Source organism: Callorhinus ursinus, unplaced genomic scaffold, assembly GCF_003265705.2.
Source record: "Callorhinus ursinus isolate GAN/ISIS: 27379988/994484 unplaced genomic scaffold, GSC_fseal_2.0 scaffold15, whole genome shotgun sequence".
NCBI classification, from domain to species: domain Eukaryota; kingdom Metazoa; phylum Chordata; class Mammalia; order Carnivora; family Otariidae; genus Callorhinus; species Callorhinus ursinus.
The window spans coordinates 42520585-42535212 of record NW_027397077.1 but is presented as its reverse complement, the minus strand read 5'-3'; the positions used below and the strand labels follow the sequence as shown (position 1 = coordinate 42535212).

The following is a 14628-nucleotide window of genomic DNA, read 5'->3' as shown; positions in this document are numbered from 1 at the left end:
ATCACATGCCCTCCTTAATGCCCATTACCCAATTACCCTATTCCCCCCACCCACCTCCCCTCTAGCAGCCCTCATTTTTTAAAGATTTATTTATTTTGGGGGGGGAGGGGCAAAGGGAGAGGGAGAGAGAATCCAAGCCGACTCCATGTTGAGTGCTGAGCCTGACGCAGGGCTCGATCTCATGATGCTGAGATCACGACCTGAGATGAAACCAAGAGTCAGCTGCTTAACTGACTGTGCCACCCACGCTTCCCTGTTTTGGACTTTTTTTCTTTTTTAAAGATTTTATTTACTTATTTGACACAGAGAGACACAGCGAGAGAGGGAACACAAGCAGGGGGAGTGGGAGAGTGCGAAGCAGGCTTCCGGCAGAGCAGGGAACCCGATGCGGGGCTCGATCCCAGGACCCCCGGGAACGTGACCTGAGCCAAAGGCGAGACGCTTAATAACTGAGCCACCCAGGCGCCCCAGTTTTGGACTTTTTAAGGGATAAAGTAAATCAGAAAGCAGTATAGTCCTAGTTAAAACATATGTACATATATTTATACATATGCAAGACAATGAATAATAAGGTAAGTACTAATGTTATCCCTAGTGTGGGGTTGTATATGATGGATAAAATAAAGAGAATTTTTCTACAAAGATAATAAAACTAAAATAAAATGCCATTTACTAAAGATTATGGCTTTGGAAGTAGATTATTATTTGACAAACAAGTAAGGAAAATGTATGGGGAGCTGTGGCCAACATGTCAAAGGCAGACTTTTTTCTGGTTCCTAAATCTACTTAAAACTCTTACCTATGGTGGAAAGCAGAAGACAGGATTACTTAGTGATTGATGTTCATCTCTTTTTTAGTTACGATGGGGACAAGTTTTTTTTTTTTTTTTTTTAAAGAGAGAGAGCACGTGTGAGCAGGGGGAGGGGCAGAGAGAGAGGGATAGAGAGAATCTCAAGCAGGCTCCATACTCGAGAGCCCAACCCAGGGCTCGATCTCACAACCCTGAGATGATGACTTGAGCCAAAATCAAGAGTCGGCTGCTTAACCATTGAGCCACGGAGGCACCCCAAGGAACTTAACCAAGTTCTTAAAATGGGGTGTGTGGACAAGCTTTAGGAGAATCCATTGACCATTTGGAATTGTGTCAAAAACACTGTGTATGTCTATTCATGAATTTTATGTCTGTCACTCCAGTGACTGAGTTCATAGCTTTTAACAGATCTCTAAAGAGTTGTGATCCAAAAAAGATTAAGAATCTCGGGGCGCCTGGGTGGCTCAGTCAGTTAAGCATCTGCCTTTGGGTCAGGTCATCATCCCAGAGTCCTGGGATTGAGCATCCTGCAATGGGTTCCCTGCTCAGTGGAAAGCCTGCTTCTCCCTCTCCCTTTACCTGCCTGTCTGCCTACTTGTGATCTCTCTCTCTCTGTCAAATAAATAAAATAAAATCTTAAAAAACAAAGAAACAAAAAGATTAAAAACCCCATGGACAGCTCCTGTCTGTTTCTACATAGAGTAAGGGGGTTGTGGATTTTCAGTCACAGATTACTGAAAGGACATTGTTTATTGAGGTCTTGGAGTAATAAAAGAATGATTGCAGAGCTGTTGATTTTTCTGTAGGTGATACATTTCTGCCTTCTAACTATTCTTTTGTAACCTTTGATCTTGGTCTACTGTTTTCATCCTTTGTTGCCAGACACCTCAAAATAGATCATATTCAGAGATTTTAATTTTTCCCCTAATGGCTATGTTTATTGAAGATATTTTCAGTTTTTTGTTGTCTTATCAAGGATTGGGTTGCAATATTACACTCAGATGATTTTTAACAGGTCTTGTTGCCTTTGAACAATTAGAGGTTTATGTTTATTTTAATAGGCAAAAAATTAGTAAGTTTCTCCTAGAATGAAGACACCATTCTTTTAATCCATAAGTCTTTTTTTTTTTTTTAAGGTTTTATGTATTTATTTGACAGAGAGACAGCAAGAGAGGGAACACAAGCAGGGGGAGTGGGAGAGGGAGAAGCAGGCTTCCTGCTGAGCAGAGAGCCCGATGTGGGGCTCTATCCCAGGACCCTGGGATCATGACTTGAGCTGAAGGCAGACACTTAACGACTGAGCCACCCAGGCGCCCCAATCCATAAGTCTTTTTATGTGTATCTGGGACTTTGAGGATTTATATCCTATTCAAGTCATGATTGATATTTTTTGTGTACCTAGGTGTGTAGACTTTTGACAGTTTTTTCTAATTCCTTTTCCTCTTTCCTTTCTTTGGGAGGTGCGGGTTAGAAAGAATCTTGCAACTCTTTGCAATCTAGCAGTTTTCTGGGATTCCAGTTGATTATATCAGAAACACTTCATGTTTATATTTAAAACAGTATGTCTTTCTGTAAGGAACTTTGTTTCCACACCAGCATCTCATTAGGTTCCTTCAATCCCAGGAGAAATTTTCTGAGTGTTCAGTTTCATTGTGTAAGAAAAAGATGGAAGTACTGGTACTCTTACCCTTTAAAAGCAAAACTAAACAGAAAACATACAACTTAGGTTCTCTCTTAGCCTGTCTTCCACTTGGACTTAAATTTCAGTCGGTTTAAATATTAGGTTACATTGCATATTCTGAACCTTAAATACGAGGGAGCCTTTACTTTCAGTCATAGTTGTTGGAACAAAGTTGTTCCAAAGTTTTCTTAGCTTTGGAATTTCACAAATAATTTAAATATGTTCAGCCCTTTTCCATTTAAGGTTTTTGGAATAAAATTTTTATATATAGATTAAGTTAAAGTGAATTTTTTTTGAAGCTGTGGCATCCTGTTACTTGTTTGAATCTGCTACATCTTTGTACTCTTCTAAGGTATTGTGAAATATGTGTGTGATATTTTAGGTGAAGTTTTTAAAATTGTGCATTGTATTTGGTGATAATTGGAAACTGGAGTGTGTGACAAGGGCATAGTTGAGAATAACCATTGTATAAAATATCTGTCTTTTCAAATTCATTTTTTACTTTTCTTGCCCAAAGGAAAAAAAATTAGTAACACTATATGGTTTCCTCATGATAATACTGATGTTTTAGAGAGAATACTCCTGCTTTACTTATCTGAAGAATTGGGATATTAATACATATTTCATAAGGGTGTTTAAGAAATCAGTAGGATAACATGTGAAGTGCCTAACACAGGGACTGCATAGTAGGTTCATTCCAACAAAGGCTATATATAACATAAGCATAATCATGCTTACAGGGAATTGAGCATCACTAGAGCAAGGAAAATTAATATGTGCCAACAAGTTCTGCCCTGGTCAACAAGTTTTTAAAATCATTTAGGAGTAATGAACAATTCAGACAGGAGCATGTAGAGTGGAAATTTCACGAAAATGAAGTTTTGTCCTTACATTGGTTGTCTGGCAGCAGAATCAAATAAATAGGAAGAGACTGGCAAATGATAGCAAAATATTTTTTATCTTTGCAACTGTCCTCAGGATTGTCATTTTCATACCTCTTTACCTACATTAATTCACTCTGAGCTGTTTCTTTTGTTTGTTATGTGTGTAGATTTTTTTAAAATTACATCGTTCTAATGAGAGAAGTCAGTTAGCTCAGGAGGCAGCCTTAGTTTGTTTAACTTGGTAAGGAAGTTGAAGTCACCCTGTAATGAAGTTGAAGTCACCCACGAAGTATGCCTCTCTGCACCTGACATTCCTTCCCGAGGCGGGACTCCTCCCTGTGAATAAGAGGAAAGACTTGGCCAATTACCTTAGACAAAGCCGGACAGCTGCCGAGCCCAGCTGGGAGGAGTCTCCTCGGAGCAGAGCTGGTACAGTCACAGTCGGGGGCTTTTTGCTACCTCCTTTTATTCACACCATTTTACCCAGCAGATTACCTGAGGTGGAGGTTGAGAAGGGGGTGTTGCTCTTTGCCGGGGACCTCCTCCACTGGGACGGCTGTAGGGTGGGAAGAATTGTAGTTGCCAGGTTTCTGCTTGAGGCTGATGCTTTCTAACCCCAGTGCGCCACTCCTCGCCCCACACAGACCAGAACATCAGGTTCGACCCCCTGGAGTCTCAGGTGGCACCAGAGCGGCATCTTGGGCTGAGGATTTGGTGGAAAAAGAAGGGGTGGTCCTTCTCTCTGGACCCCTCTCTGGCTGACTCACAGGAAGTGCTAACCGAGCTTGGCACTGGGCGAAGCAGCTCCAGGATTCTGCCCCTCCCTGCCGCTGGTCCGCCCACCCTCTCCGACGTAGGCTTTGCAGTATTTCCCGATGGAACAATGAAGTGGTTCCAAGTTTGCTAAGACTCCCAGGGAAATTCTTTGGACTTCTGTGATAGTCTTCAAAATGTTTTGCCACCGACTTTTCCAAGAAGCTGTTTTTTAAAAAATCAAACAAACAAAAAAACCCAAACCTTTCCCTTCGTGGATTGCTTTGTCTGAAGATTACTCAGGGTGACCATGGTTCAACGCTTTAGCCTCAGGAGGCAGCTATCCAAGGTGGGTAGCTTGGGTAGCTTGGTGTGTTTGTTTAGGGGAAACTCTCACTAGATTCGGCATGGTTTCCTTTTTCTCTAGAACTGTTCTGTCAGGCCTGCCTTCCTCCAGAGCTAAGGAGGGGCTGGGGGAGGAAGCGCTGCCTTTTGTTCTTTCCTCTGACAGACACAAAGGTTTCAGGCTGACTGCACTGGCAACTCCAGATTTTGTTCCCCTAAAACCAAAGCTGTCACTGTGAATTTGGAGAAAGTTATAGTTTGCTTCTGAAATAGTTTCCAAGGGGGTGTGCGTGAAAGAGAATAGTGGGTAAAAAGTGCATTTTTAATTAGCAGTTAGTAGCAGCTTGTTGACCAAGATGAGAAAGCCTTATTGGTCTATGGAATCAGTGCTTTTGTACAAAATTTAGTATTAAACTGGGGAAAACTTCCGTAAAATATCCAATAAGGAAGACCTGCATAAAAATGTTAAAATGAGTGGTCGTGTTAAGAAATTTGCATAGTTAATGAAAGTGTGTGAAAAGCAGTAACCAGAAGGCTATGAATCAATTTTTTACAGAGTTTTGCTTGAAAAGCAGGTTCTGTTGTGCAGTTTTGAGGGAAAAGTTCTTTTAACCTAAGAAATTCAAACTTTAGGGGAAAAAAAAAAAAGGCAAAACTCTCCTGGAAGAGGGGCCGCCGATTTTCTGAATCAGCCCCGCCGTGGCTAGCCCTCTTTTGACCCAGTCGTCGAGCTCTCTATTTAGCTGGTGCAGGAACTAGTTTGGAAAGAGGTATGCTGAGAGTTGAGCTTTATTTCAAAATCATCTGTTCTTTAAAAAGCCTATTCTAAAAAGGTAGTAGTTGGTGGCTGAATTGTGTCACAGTTCATTCCCTGCAGGCAGAAACTTAAATAGTAAATCAGGAATTCTTCACTTTCTTGGTTGTTATTAGTCAGAATTGTTAAATCCTGAAATGTGTTATCTTAAGGGAAAACCTTTTAGTTTCTCACAGGCGACCTCAGTATAGAATATGTGCACTCAGGCAAAAATGAGCAAAGAAAGCTCTTGCATCCATCCACATGTCAAATTTCATCTCTTGGATCGCCAAGCCTAACAGGGACTTTTTAGAAGTAGTAAAATAAATTTCCCTTGCTTCTCTTCCCCCAATTCTAGCTACATGTATTGGGGGTAGTGGGCCAAGAAGTCCCCAAATTCTTCTAAGCAATTTAAAAAGAATAATTTTTGTTAATCTTTGAACAACCTCCGGTTTATATATTGCCAAATATGTAGTACATTTATTTTTTATTTTTTTTAAACAAGAAGTTTATTTAAACAACAAGACGCTTGACTTGAAGGGAAAACTATCTAGGATTCATTTCTTTTAGAGTAATTTATCCCTACTTAAAGACAGATTGCCCTACATGTAACAGCTACGTACAAAAAAGTTATAAAATTGTCCTTGGTTTTACAATGATAAATGAAAAACATTAAAATTCTCCAATCGAACAAGGTATGCAAGGATTTTTATGTTGTTCTTTTTTTGTTAAACAGTGAGAGCAAAATAACTTACTGGAATATAAAGATAAGAGCTGACTGAGCATGCCACTAATGGAGAGAAAGGGGGTATTTTCACAGAAGCAGTATTTTCCCCCATCCCAGCTCCATTTGATGTCGATCAAAACATACCATTGGCCATTTAGTTAAAGAAAAATGCAATATACTTGTGCACATACACAGTTACTTTATGTACAATAAAGGAATGGGGAAAGGGAAAATGAAAGAATAGAGAAAACTATACTGTAGTAGTCAGGATGTGGTGGAACCAAATTGCGGCTTTCTAATTGAGAATGTCTTCTTGGTCTGGAGGAACAGAGTTCTGGAGTAAAGTAGCAGGTTCCCTTTTTAGTAGACACCTGTCTGCTGCTGGAACACATCAATTGTATCTTCATCCTCCATTTCCAACTGGCAGGTGTGTCTGTTTCATTGATTGGCTGCCCATCAAATCGGAATCTGATCTGCCTCATTGACAAACCCTGTTGTTCACAATAGGCTTTCATTAGTTTACTAAGTGGTGTATGCCTCTTAATCTTAAACTGCACCACAGAACCATCCTGCCCCGCCACCTTCAAATTAATATGATCGTTGTTCTCAGTCTTGACTCCTTCCTTGGGCTTTTCGTCGGCCATAGCGAGCGCCGGAGTCTCCTCAGCTGCCGCTTCACAAAAGAGGTACCAGGTCCGCACCGAACAAGCACACAAGCAGCACCAGGAGCCTATGTAGTACATTTAAAAAGCAGATATGTAGATTCTCAGGGCAGTAATTTTTTTGCACAGGAATGCCTGAAATAGTTCAGAGCCAGGTGATAATTTTCTAATTAGCAAATAACTTCATTCTAGGTACTTTGCTCCCAGTGTTTCTCTCCCAATTATTTTTTGAACTTCTATGCTTTTCATTTTATACTACATGCCCTGCTGTGATTTATAGAAAAGTCACTTCGGGGGAATTAGGAGCACATCTTCTCTATAACACGAAGAAATAAAAGGTACATTATATAAAAACATTCATAGGGGTAACCTCTTTGAATTCCTTTTTTTTTTTTTTTTAATCACCCTCCCCTCCATTTTAGCAGGGTTTCTAGGTCCTGTACTGAATGGTGAGGACCAAATCTAAGGAAATTTGTTTTCTATCAAATGTCCTTAATATAGTATACATTAAGTAATGAATTGAAAAAATAATATTCTAAATTGTTTCAATCTGTGTGGGTGCTGAAATATTAAAGAGAAATGAAGTTTTATCAATAACCTTCTTTTAATTTCAGTGCATGCACTGTACCTCTGTTCTCTTTTTTTTTCAGCTAAACCCATATGTTACCTGAGATCACAGGACGTGTCTTAACCCAGTACGTGGTATTTCTGGCACACGTTGAACACTAAAAGTGAAATTAGGTTTTTGTAGGTCAAAAACAGTTGACTAGAAACTGCGTGCAATTTCATATGATTCCAACTTTAATAACAAGTATTTTTGCCAATAAGAAATAATACTCCACAAGTATAGAATTGTCTTAAGATGATCTCATATTTTAAAAAGCAATTTCCTGGGCGCCTGGGTGGCTCAGTTGGTTAAGCGACTGCCTTTGGCTCAGGTCATGATCCTGGAGTCCCGGGATTGAGTCCCATGTCGGGCTTCCTGCTCAGCGGGGAGTCTGCTTCTCCCTCTGACCCTCTTACCTCTCGTGCTTTCTATCTCTCATTCTCTCTCTCTCTCTCAAATAAATAAATAAAATCTTTAAAAAAAAAGCAATTTCCTATTTTAACAAAAGGATACTCGTGATCATCTATAAATTCTGTTGGAAATTTTTTGAAAGAAAATGTAAATGTTCGCAGTGATTTTATTATTTTTTTGATTTTATTTATTTATTTTGACACAGAGATAGACAGCGAGAGAGAGAGAATAAGCAGGGGGAGTGGGAGAGGGAGAAGCAGGCTTCCGGCTGAGCCCGATGCAGGGCTCAATCCCAGGACCCTGGGATCATGACCTGAGCCATAGGCAGACTCTTAACAACTGAGCCACCCAGTTGCCCCATGTTTGCAGTGATTTTAAACCTAGTTTCTAATTTAGATTCTTTTTATCTTAAGTTTGATAGCCATGTTTACTTGCCCTGGATATTTTCCCTAGAGTATTCAAATGATTCCTTTCGGCTAATGAATGTTCACATCTGAACTTGGAAAAGGAGGAAGGAAATTAAGAAATAGGTGAAATAAAAATCTTCATTTTTAAAAAGAGATGCTCAGTAATCTTTTTTACTAGATCCTAGTTACCTGACTTCCAGAGAATTTCTCTTTCTTTGCCACTTTAGATTATTTTCTTTCTACATAGTTTTCTCACATATGACTTCCAAAATACTCACTAAAGAAAGCTTTTTCTTTCTGACCTACGTCCTCTGCATGAGCTAGTCAGAATAGTCTGGAACCTGCCAATGAGGACTTACCATGTAATTCTCTTAACAAATGTTCATATTAGGTGGTATCAGCTTCATTTTGTCGTTAAAGAAGCAGGTTTGGAGAAGTTAAGTCATTTGTCCAAATCTGGAGGTAGAGTCGGTTCAAACTTAGGTCTAATTCCATACCCATTCTGTTTCCCCACACCGTCTTCCTAAGCTTCTGGTGTATTAGTCATTCTATTGTAATCTCTCACGTTTCTCCATATGTTTATACATGGTTATAGACAACAGTATAGTAAATAACTTGGGTAACTTCCTTAGAGCAGCTCTCTCCCCTGCAGTTGAAATTGGTATCCGATAGGGTTTAAATTTATCAGTCAAACTTGGTAAGTGTTTCTTGCAATTGAAGTTTTTTTCTTTGGCCAGAGAAACATTGATTTCAATAAAATAGCTGATTTAATAAGTTCAGATTAAGTGCAGTTTGAAGTTTACTGCATGCATTTGTATGAACCTTTAGACTATATTGCCTTTTAAAAAACTTCTATTAAGGAGAGAGAGTTACTCTTAAGTTTCTATAATAATTTTTTTTTTTTAAAGATTGTATTTATTTGACAGAGAGCACAAGTAGGCAGAGCGGCAGGCAGAGGGAGAGGGAGAAGCAGGCTCTCTGCTGAGCAGGGAGCCCGATGTGGGGTCTGATCCCAGGACTCTGGGATCATGACGTGAGCTGAAGGCAGCTCCTTAACCAACTGAGCCACCCAGGCGCTCCTATAATAATGTTTAAGGGATGAAATATAATGAGTTACACATTCAGAAGGTCTTAAGTCTTGGCTCTAACCTTCCCTCCCCATCTTTTAACTGGGTAATAGAAAATCATTTTTTCCCCAGAAACTTCAGTGTTTTAGGAGGTATGATAAAAGCTGAGGAGGCTTTGAGAAATGATTTTAAGATAGATTATTCCAGTAAAATATTATACCCTTTTATTTTACTTTTGAATGGTAATGATTTTCATAAGTTCAAAAATTAAAAATTTACCTAACTGTGGAGGTGCCTGGGTGGCACAGTTCCTTAAGTGTCTCACTCTTGGTTTTGTCTCAGGTTGTGGTCTCCAGGTCCTGAGATCAAGCCCCGCCCCCTTGCCCCTCCCACTTGTCCTCTCTCAAAAAAACAGAACGCCCCTTTTAAATTGCCTAACTGTGAAATCTTGCTTCCAAATGTGTCTTTTCAACTGGCTTATATCCCTGCCACCTTAGGTAACCAGTTTCTTATTTATCCTTCCACTCTTTGTTTATGCATATGTAAGAAAATGTGAACATGTGTTTCCTGGCCCTTCTAAAATGAAAGATAAATGCTGTAGTTTGTTCTAAGATAACTTGGATTTTAATTTTCCAGATATGGATTAAATAGTTATTTCAGTTTGGGGCTCACATTTATTTTTAACATTTTCATGGGAGGCTTAAGTTCTTTAGGACAGGTATAGCAACACAGAATGTACTCTCCATATCAAAGATAATTAAAATAACAGCAAATTAATGATGACTTGATTCTTTTTCATTTCATACCACATTTCTTTCCTACTTGGTTTGAATGCTTTCTCTTGCTATATTAAAATTTTTCAGGGGTGCCTGGGTGGCTCAGTCGTTAAGCATCTGCCTTCGGCTCAGGTCGTGATCCCAGGGTCCTGGGATCGAGTCCTCCATCAGGTTCCTTGCTCAGTGGGGAGCCTCCTTCTCTCTCTGCCGATTCCCTTGCTTGTCCTCTCTCGCTCATGTGTGTGTTCTCTCTCTCAAATATGTAAAATCTTAAAAAAATTTTTTCTTTTCATGTGGTAAAAAACATAGAATATAAGAATCATACCAGTAGGGGTGCTTGGGGTAGCTCAGTCGTTAGGCGTCTGCCTTTGGCTCAGGTCATGATCCCAGGGTCCTGGGATTGAGCACCCCCGCATTGGGCTCCCTGCTCAGTGGGAAGCCTGCTTCTCCCTCTCCCGCTCCACCTGCTTGTGTTCCCTCTCTTGCTGTCTCTCTCTCGTCAAATAAATAAATAAAATCTTAAAAAAAAAAAAAAGTATCATACTAGTATATCTTGGGTTGGCCTGTGAAGAGATTAATGGCTAAGAAATAGGACTTGTGGGTTTTCCCCCCCAGTCCTCCCACTGATTTGTTGAAATCACTTGATCCAGACTTGTAGAGCACTTGAAAATATGATTATCTAAAAATGTTATTCTTTCTCTTCCTACATTTGGTAGTGTCCTATTATTTGTTACCAGTTTTGTATTAGTATAAGAAACTTAAGATTTAGGGAGGGATTGATCATAGTTTGAGTTCATAATAAAAACTTTTTTCTTTTTCTTTTATTTTGTTAGTCACCATACAGTACATCATTAGTTGTTGTTGTAGTGTTCAACGATTCATTGTTTGTGTATAACACCCAGTGCTCCACGCAGAATGTGCCCTCTTTATACCCATCACCAGGCTAACCCATCCCCGCAGCCCCCTCCCCTCTAAAACCCCACAGTCCATGGTCTCTCATGGTTCGTCTCCCTCTCTGATTTCCCCCCTTCATTTTTCCCTTCCTTCTCCTAATGTCCTCCATACTATTCCTTATGTTCCACAAATAAGTGAAACCATATGATAATTGACTTTCTCTGCTTGACTTATTTCACTTAGCATAATCTCCTCCAGTCCCATCCATGTTGATGTAAAAGTTGGGTATTCATCCTTTCTGATGGCTGAGTAATATTCCATCGTATATAGGGGCCACATCTTTATCCATTTGTCTGTTGAAGGGCATCTCAGCTCTTTCCACAGTTTGGCTATTGCGGATGTTGCCGCTGTGAGTGTTGGGGTGCATATGGCCCTTTTTTTCACTACATCTGTACCTTTGGGGTAAATACCCAGTAGTGCAATTGCTGGGTCATAGGCTAGCTCTCTTTGTAATAAAAACTTTTTTTCAAAAGTAGTTTTTTTTTTTTTTTAAAGATTTTTATTTATTTGACAGAGGGACAGCGAGAAAGGGAACACAAGCAGGGGGAGTGGGAGAGGGAGAAGCAGGCTTCCCGCGGAGCAGGGAGCCCGATGCGGGGCTCGATCCCAGGATCCTGGGATCATGACCTGAGCCGAAGGCAGACGCTTAATGGCTGAGCCACCCAGGCGCCCCTCAAAATTAGTTTCTTTTGAAAAAAAATTTCTTTGAGAGAATGGGCATGTGGGAGGGGTGAGGGAGGGGCAGAGGGAGAGGAAAAGGGAGAGAGAGTCCCAAGTAGACTCCGTGCACCTGACACCGGGATTGATCTCACGATTCTGAGATCATGACTTGAGCCAAAATCAAGAGTTGGATGCTTAATTGACTGAGCCACCCAGACACCCCTTCTTTTGAATATCCGATTTCTTTTGGGTTTATGACTTGGTATATGTGCTGCTGAAGAGAGCACTGCGTTTATGATGACTTGGGATAACATATATGACTTACCTTTCTGTGAATGTATTCTTATCAATAAAAGGAAGAGGGATCCAATACTTCCATCTTAATTAGGGTCTTTTAAAGGTATTTTGAAGGCTAAAATGGAAAATTTTGTTTAGATTATACCGCAATTTTTAAAAAACGTATTTTGAACCCTTTTAAAGTTAAGTACTGTATGGGTACAGAGAAGTATTATATATAATTTAAAACCTCAAAGGGGGTGCCTGGGTGGCTCAGTCGTTAAGCATCTGCCTTCGGCTCAGGTCATGATTCTAGGGTCCTGGGATTGAGCCCCACATCGGGCTCCCTGCTCTGCCGGAAGCCTGCTTCTCCTTCTCCCACTCCCCCTGCTTGTGTTCCTCTCTCGCTTTGTCTGTCTCTCTGTCAAATAAATAAATAAAAATCTTAAAAAAAACCACACAAAACCTAAAATACATACAGGCAAGGGAGTCTGCTGGATGAATACTTTAAAGTCATGGAAATGTGTGCAACATCTTTTTTTAAGATTTTATTTATTTATGTGACACACAGAGAGAGAGAGAGGGAACACAAGCAGGGGGAGTGAGAGAGGGAGAAGCAGGCTTCCTGACGAGCAGGGAGCCTGATGCGGGGCTCAATCCGAGGACCCTGAGATCATGACCTGAGCAGAAGGCAGTCACTTAACCACCTGAGCCACCCAGGTACCCCAGTGTGCAACATCTTTTTATGCTGTTTTTATTTTATCTCCATTACTTCAGACATCAACTGGTTTCATACTTAGAAATATAATGTTTGGTGTTTATATTTAGCCAGAAGTTAAGTGCTATATCTTCCTGTGAATCATTAATCCACTTTTAGGAGGCTTAAATCAGGGAGTGGTGTCATCAGCAGTGAAGGATTGTTCTGATGTATTACATAACCAAAATAGGAAGACTGATAACTGCTCTTCTGTTAATGAAATGAGACCCTTAGTAGGACTAATTCCGTATATTATGGATGTGGTGGGAATAGGTAAGGAATAGAGAATGGCTTTCTTACTTAGATATATTGGCAGTAATAGTCTAAAATAGAGAAACTAATCAGAAATACGTGTATGGTAACTGAAATATTTTTGTGATACTGATGCCAGTTTAAATTTTAAAAATTGCAGTAAGTTATAGACTATAGATCTGAGAAAGTGGAATATGCTACCAACAGAAGATAGTTAACCTCCTTGGAAGTGTGTTGCTTTTTCTGTTTCTTAAGTACACAACTACTCTCATTTGGTGTTGATTTAAATGTTATCTTCCTGAGAGAGATGGATATAGTAAATGACTCAGAGGATTCTTTGAGGTAGAAATATGTTTACCAAAGGCTGTTTTGAAGATCAGTGAGCTGATACACTTGAAAGTGCTTTGAAAACTGTAAAGTACTGTATTAGTTTCAGAATTTAAGGTGATGGTATTTTCATTATTCTGTTATTCTATAAGTTTTTTTTTTTTTTTAAAGATTTCATTTATTTATTTGACAGAGACAGAGATAGCGAGAGCAGGAACACAAGCAGCAGGAGTGGGAGAGGGAGAGCAGGCTTCCCACCGCGTAGGGAGCCCGATGTGGGATTCAATCCCAGGACCCTGGGATCATGACCTGAGCTGAAGGCAGACGCTTAACGACTGAGCCACCCAGGCGCCCCCCCCTTTTTTTTTTAAAGTATGCTCCATGCTGGGTGTGGAGCCCAACACAGGGCTTGAACTCACGACCCTGAGATCAAGACCTGAGCTGAGACCAAGAGTCAGATGCTTAACCGACTGAGCTACCCAGGTGCCCCATAAGTATTTTTTTAAGTTTTATTTATTTTTAAGTAATCTCTACACCCAGCATGGGGCTTGAATTCATGACCCCGAGATCAGGAGTTGCATGTTTCTCCGACTGAGCCAGCCAGATGCCCTATTCCATAAGTATTTTTGAAAAGAAGTGATTGTTCTTTAAAACTGTAATTTAAAATACACACATATACCCACCTCCCTCCCTCCCCCGCCTTTTATATGTACAGAGGCCATCTTTGTATTGGTAGCAATGATTGCATCTGGAAAGAAGACCTGGGACACTGGGGTTGAGGGTGGGAGATAGACTTGCTTTTAAAAACTATTTACCACATATGTAACTTTCTGAAATAATAGCTCTAGTCAAATGTGTTAAAAGTTCATAGGAAACAACATAGGGTTGCTGGACAGGAGGAGGGGGTAGAGGAATGGGGTAACTGGGTGATGGACATCAAGGAGGGCACGTGATGTAATGAGCACTGGGTATTATATAAGACATAAATTATAGATCTGTACCTCTGAAACCAATTACATTATATGTTAATTTTAAAAAAGAATTAAAAATAAAATTAATCATTTAAAAAAAGAAAACTGTCTTTAATGGTAGGAACTTGACCACAAGGAGGGAGTATGGAAACAAGAAGCACCACTCTATTTTGCTTCCTATATTATGAGGTCCCTCACATGCCAAAGTAAACAAATGGAAAACCAAAAAATAAACAAACACCAAATGAACAACCACAACAAAAAAGTTCAAAATGTAGAAGTGAATTTTAGGCTCATTATTTTTCAGTGAAAACCATTGCTAATAGTTTACTTTAAGATTAATGGTTGAAAGATGGTATTCTTCTGGGCTCGGTACTTTCTCCCAACCATCCAGCTATTATTCACAGATTGAAGATAACCTTTGTGTGTGAAACATAAGTTTGTAGTATAGAATCACTAACCTTTTAAGAAATTTTTTTTAAGATTTTATTTATTTATTTGACAGAG

General features: G+C 39.8%; 1 protein-coding gene, 1 long non-coding RNA gene and 1 pseudogene across 8 annotated transcripts in view; 1 reads left to right on the top strand and 2 right to left on the bottom strand.

Moving 5' to 3' along the window:
• TMCC1 (transmembrane and coiled-coil domain family 1) overlaps window positions 1-14628 on the top strand; it is a 251589-nt gene that overhangs the window by 112716 nt on the left and 124245 nt on the right. The window contains exon 1 of one of the 7 annotated variants that reach the window (XM_073901691.1): window positions 4348-4478. The exons of the other annotated variants lie outside the window; for them this stretch is intronic. Within the exon in view, the coding sequence (XP_073757792.1) occupies window positions 4440-4478 (39 nt within the window). The 5' untranslated portion in view covers window positions 4348-4439. Of the gene's footprint in view, window positions 1-4347; window positions 4479-14628 lie in introns of those variants that run through there. 7 annotated transcript variants of the gene reach the window in all.
• Window positions 3430-4182, bottom strand: LOC141374220 (uncharacterized). The gene is made up of 2 exons (XR_012380967.1): window positions 3872-4182; window positions 3430-3712 (listed from the first exon to the last, which is right to left on the bottom strand). It is a non-coding gene; the product is annotated as an uncharacterized lncRNA (long non-coding RNA).
• Window positions 6227-6752, bottom strand: LOC112833587 (small ubiquitin-related modifier 2 pseudogene; annotated as a pseudogene).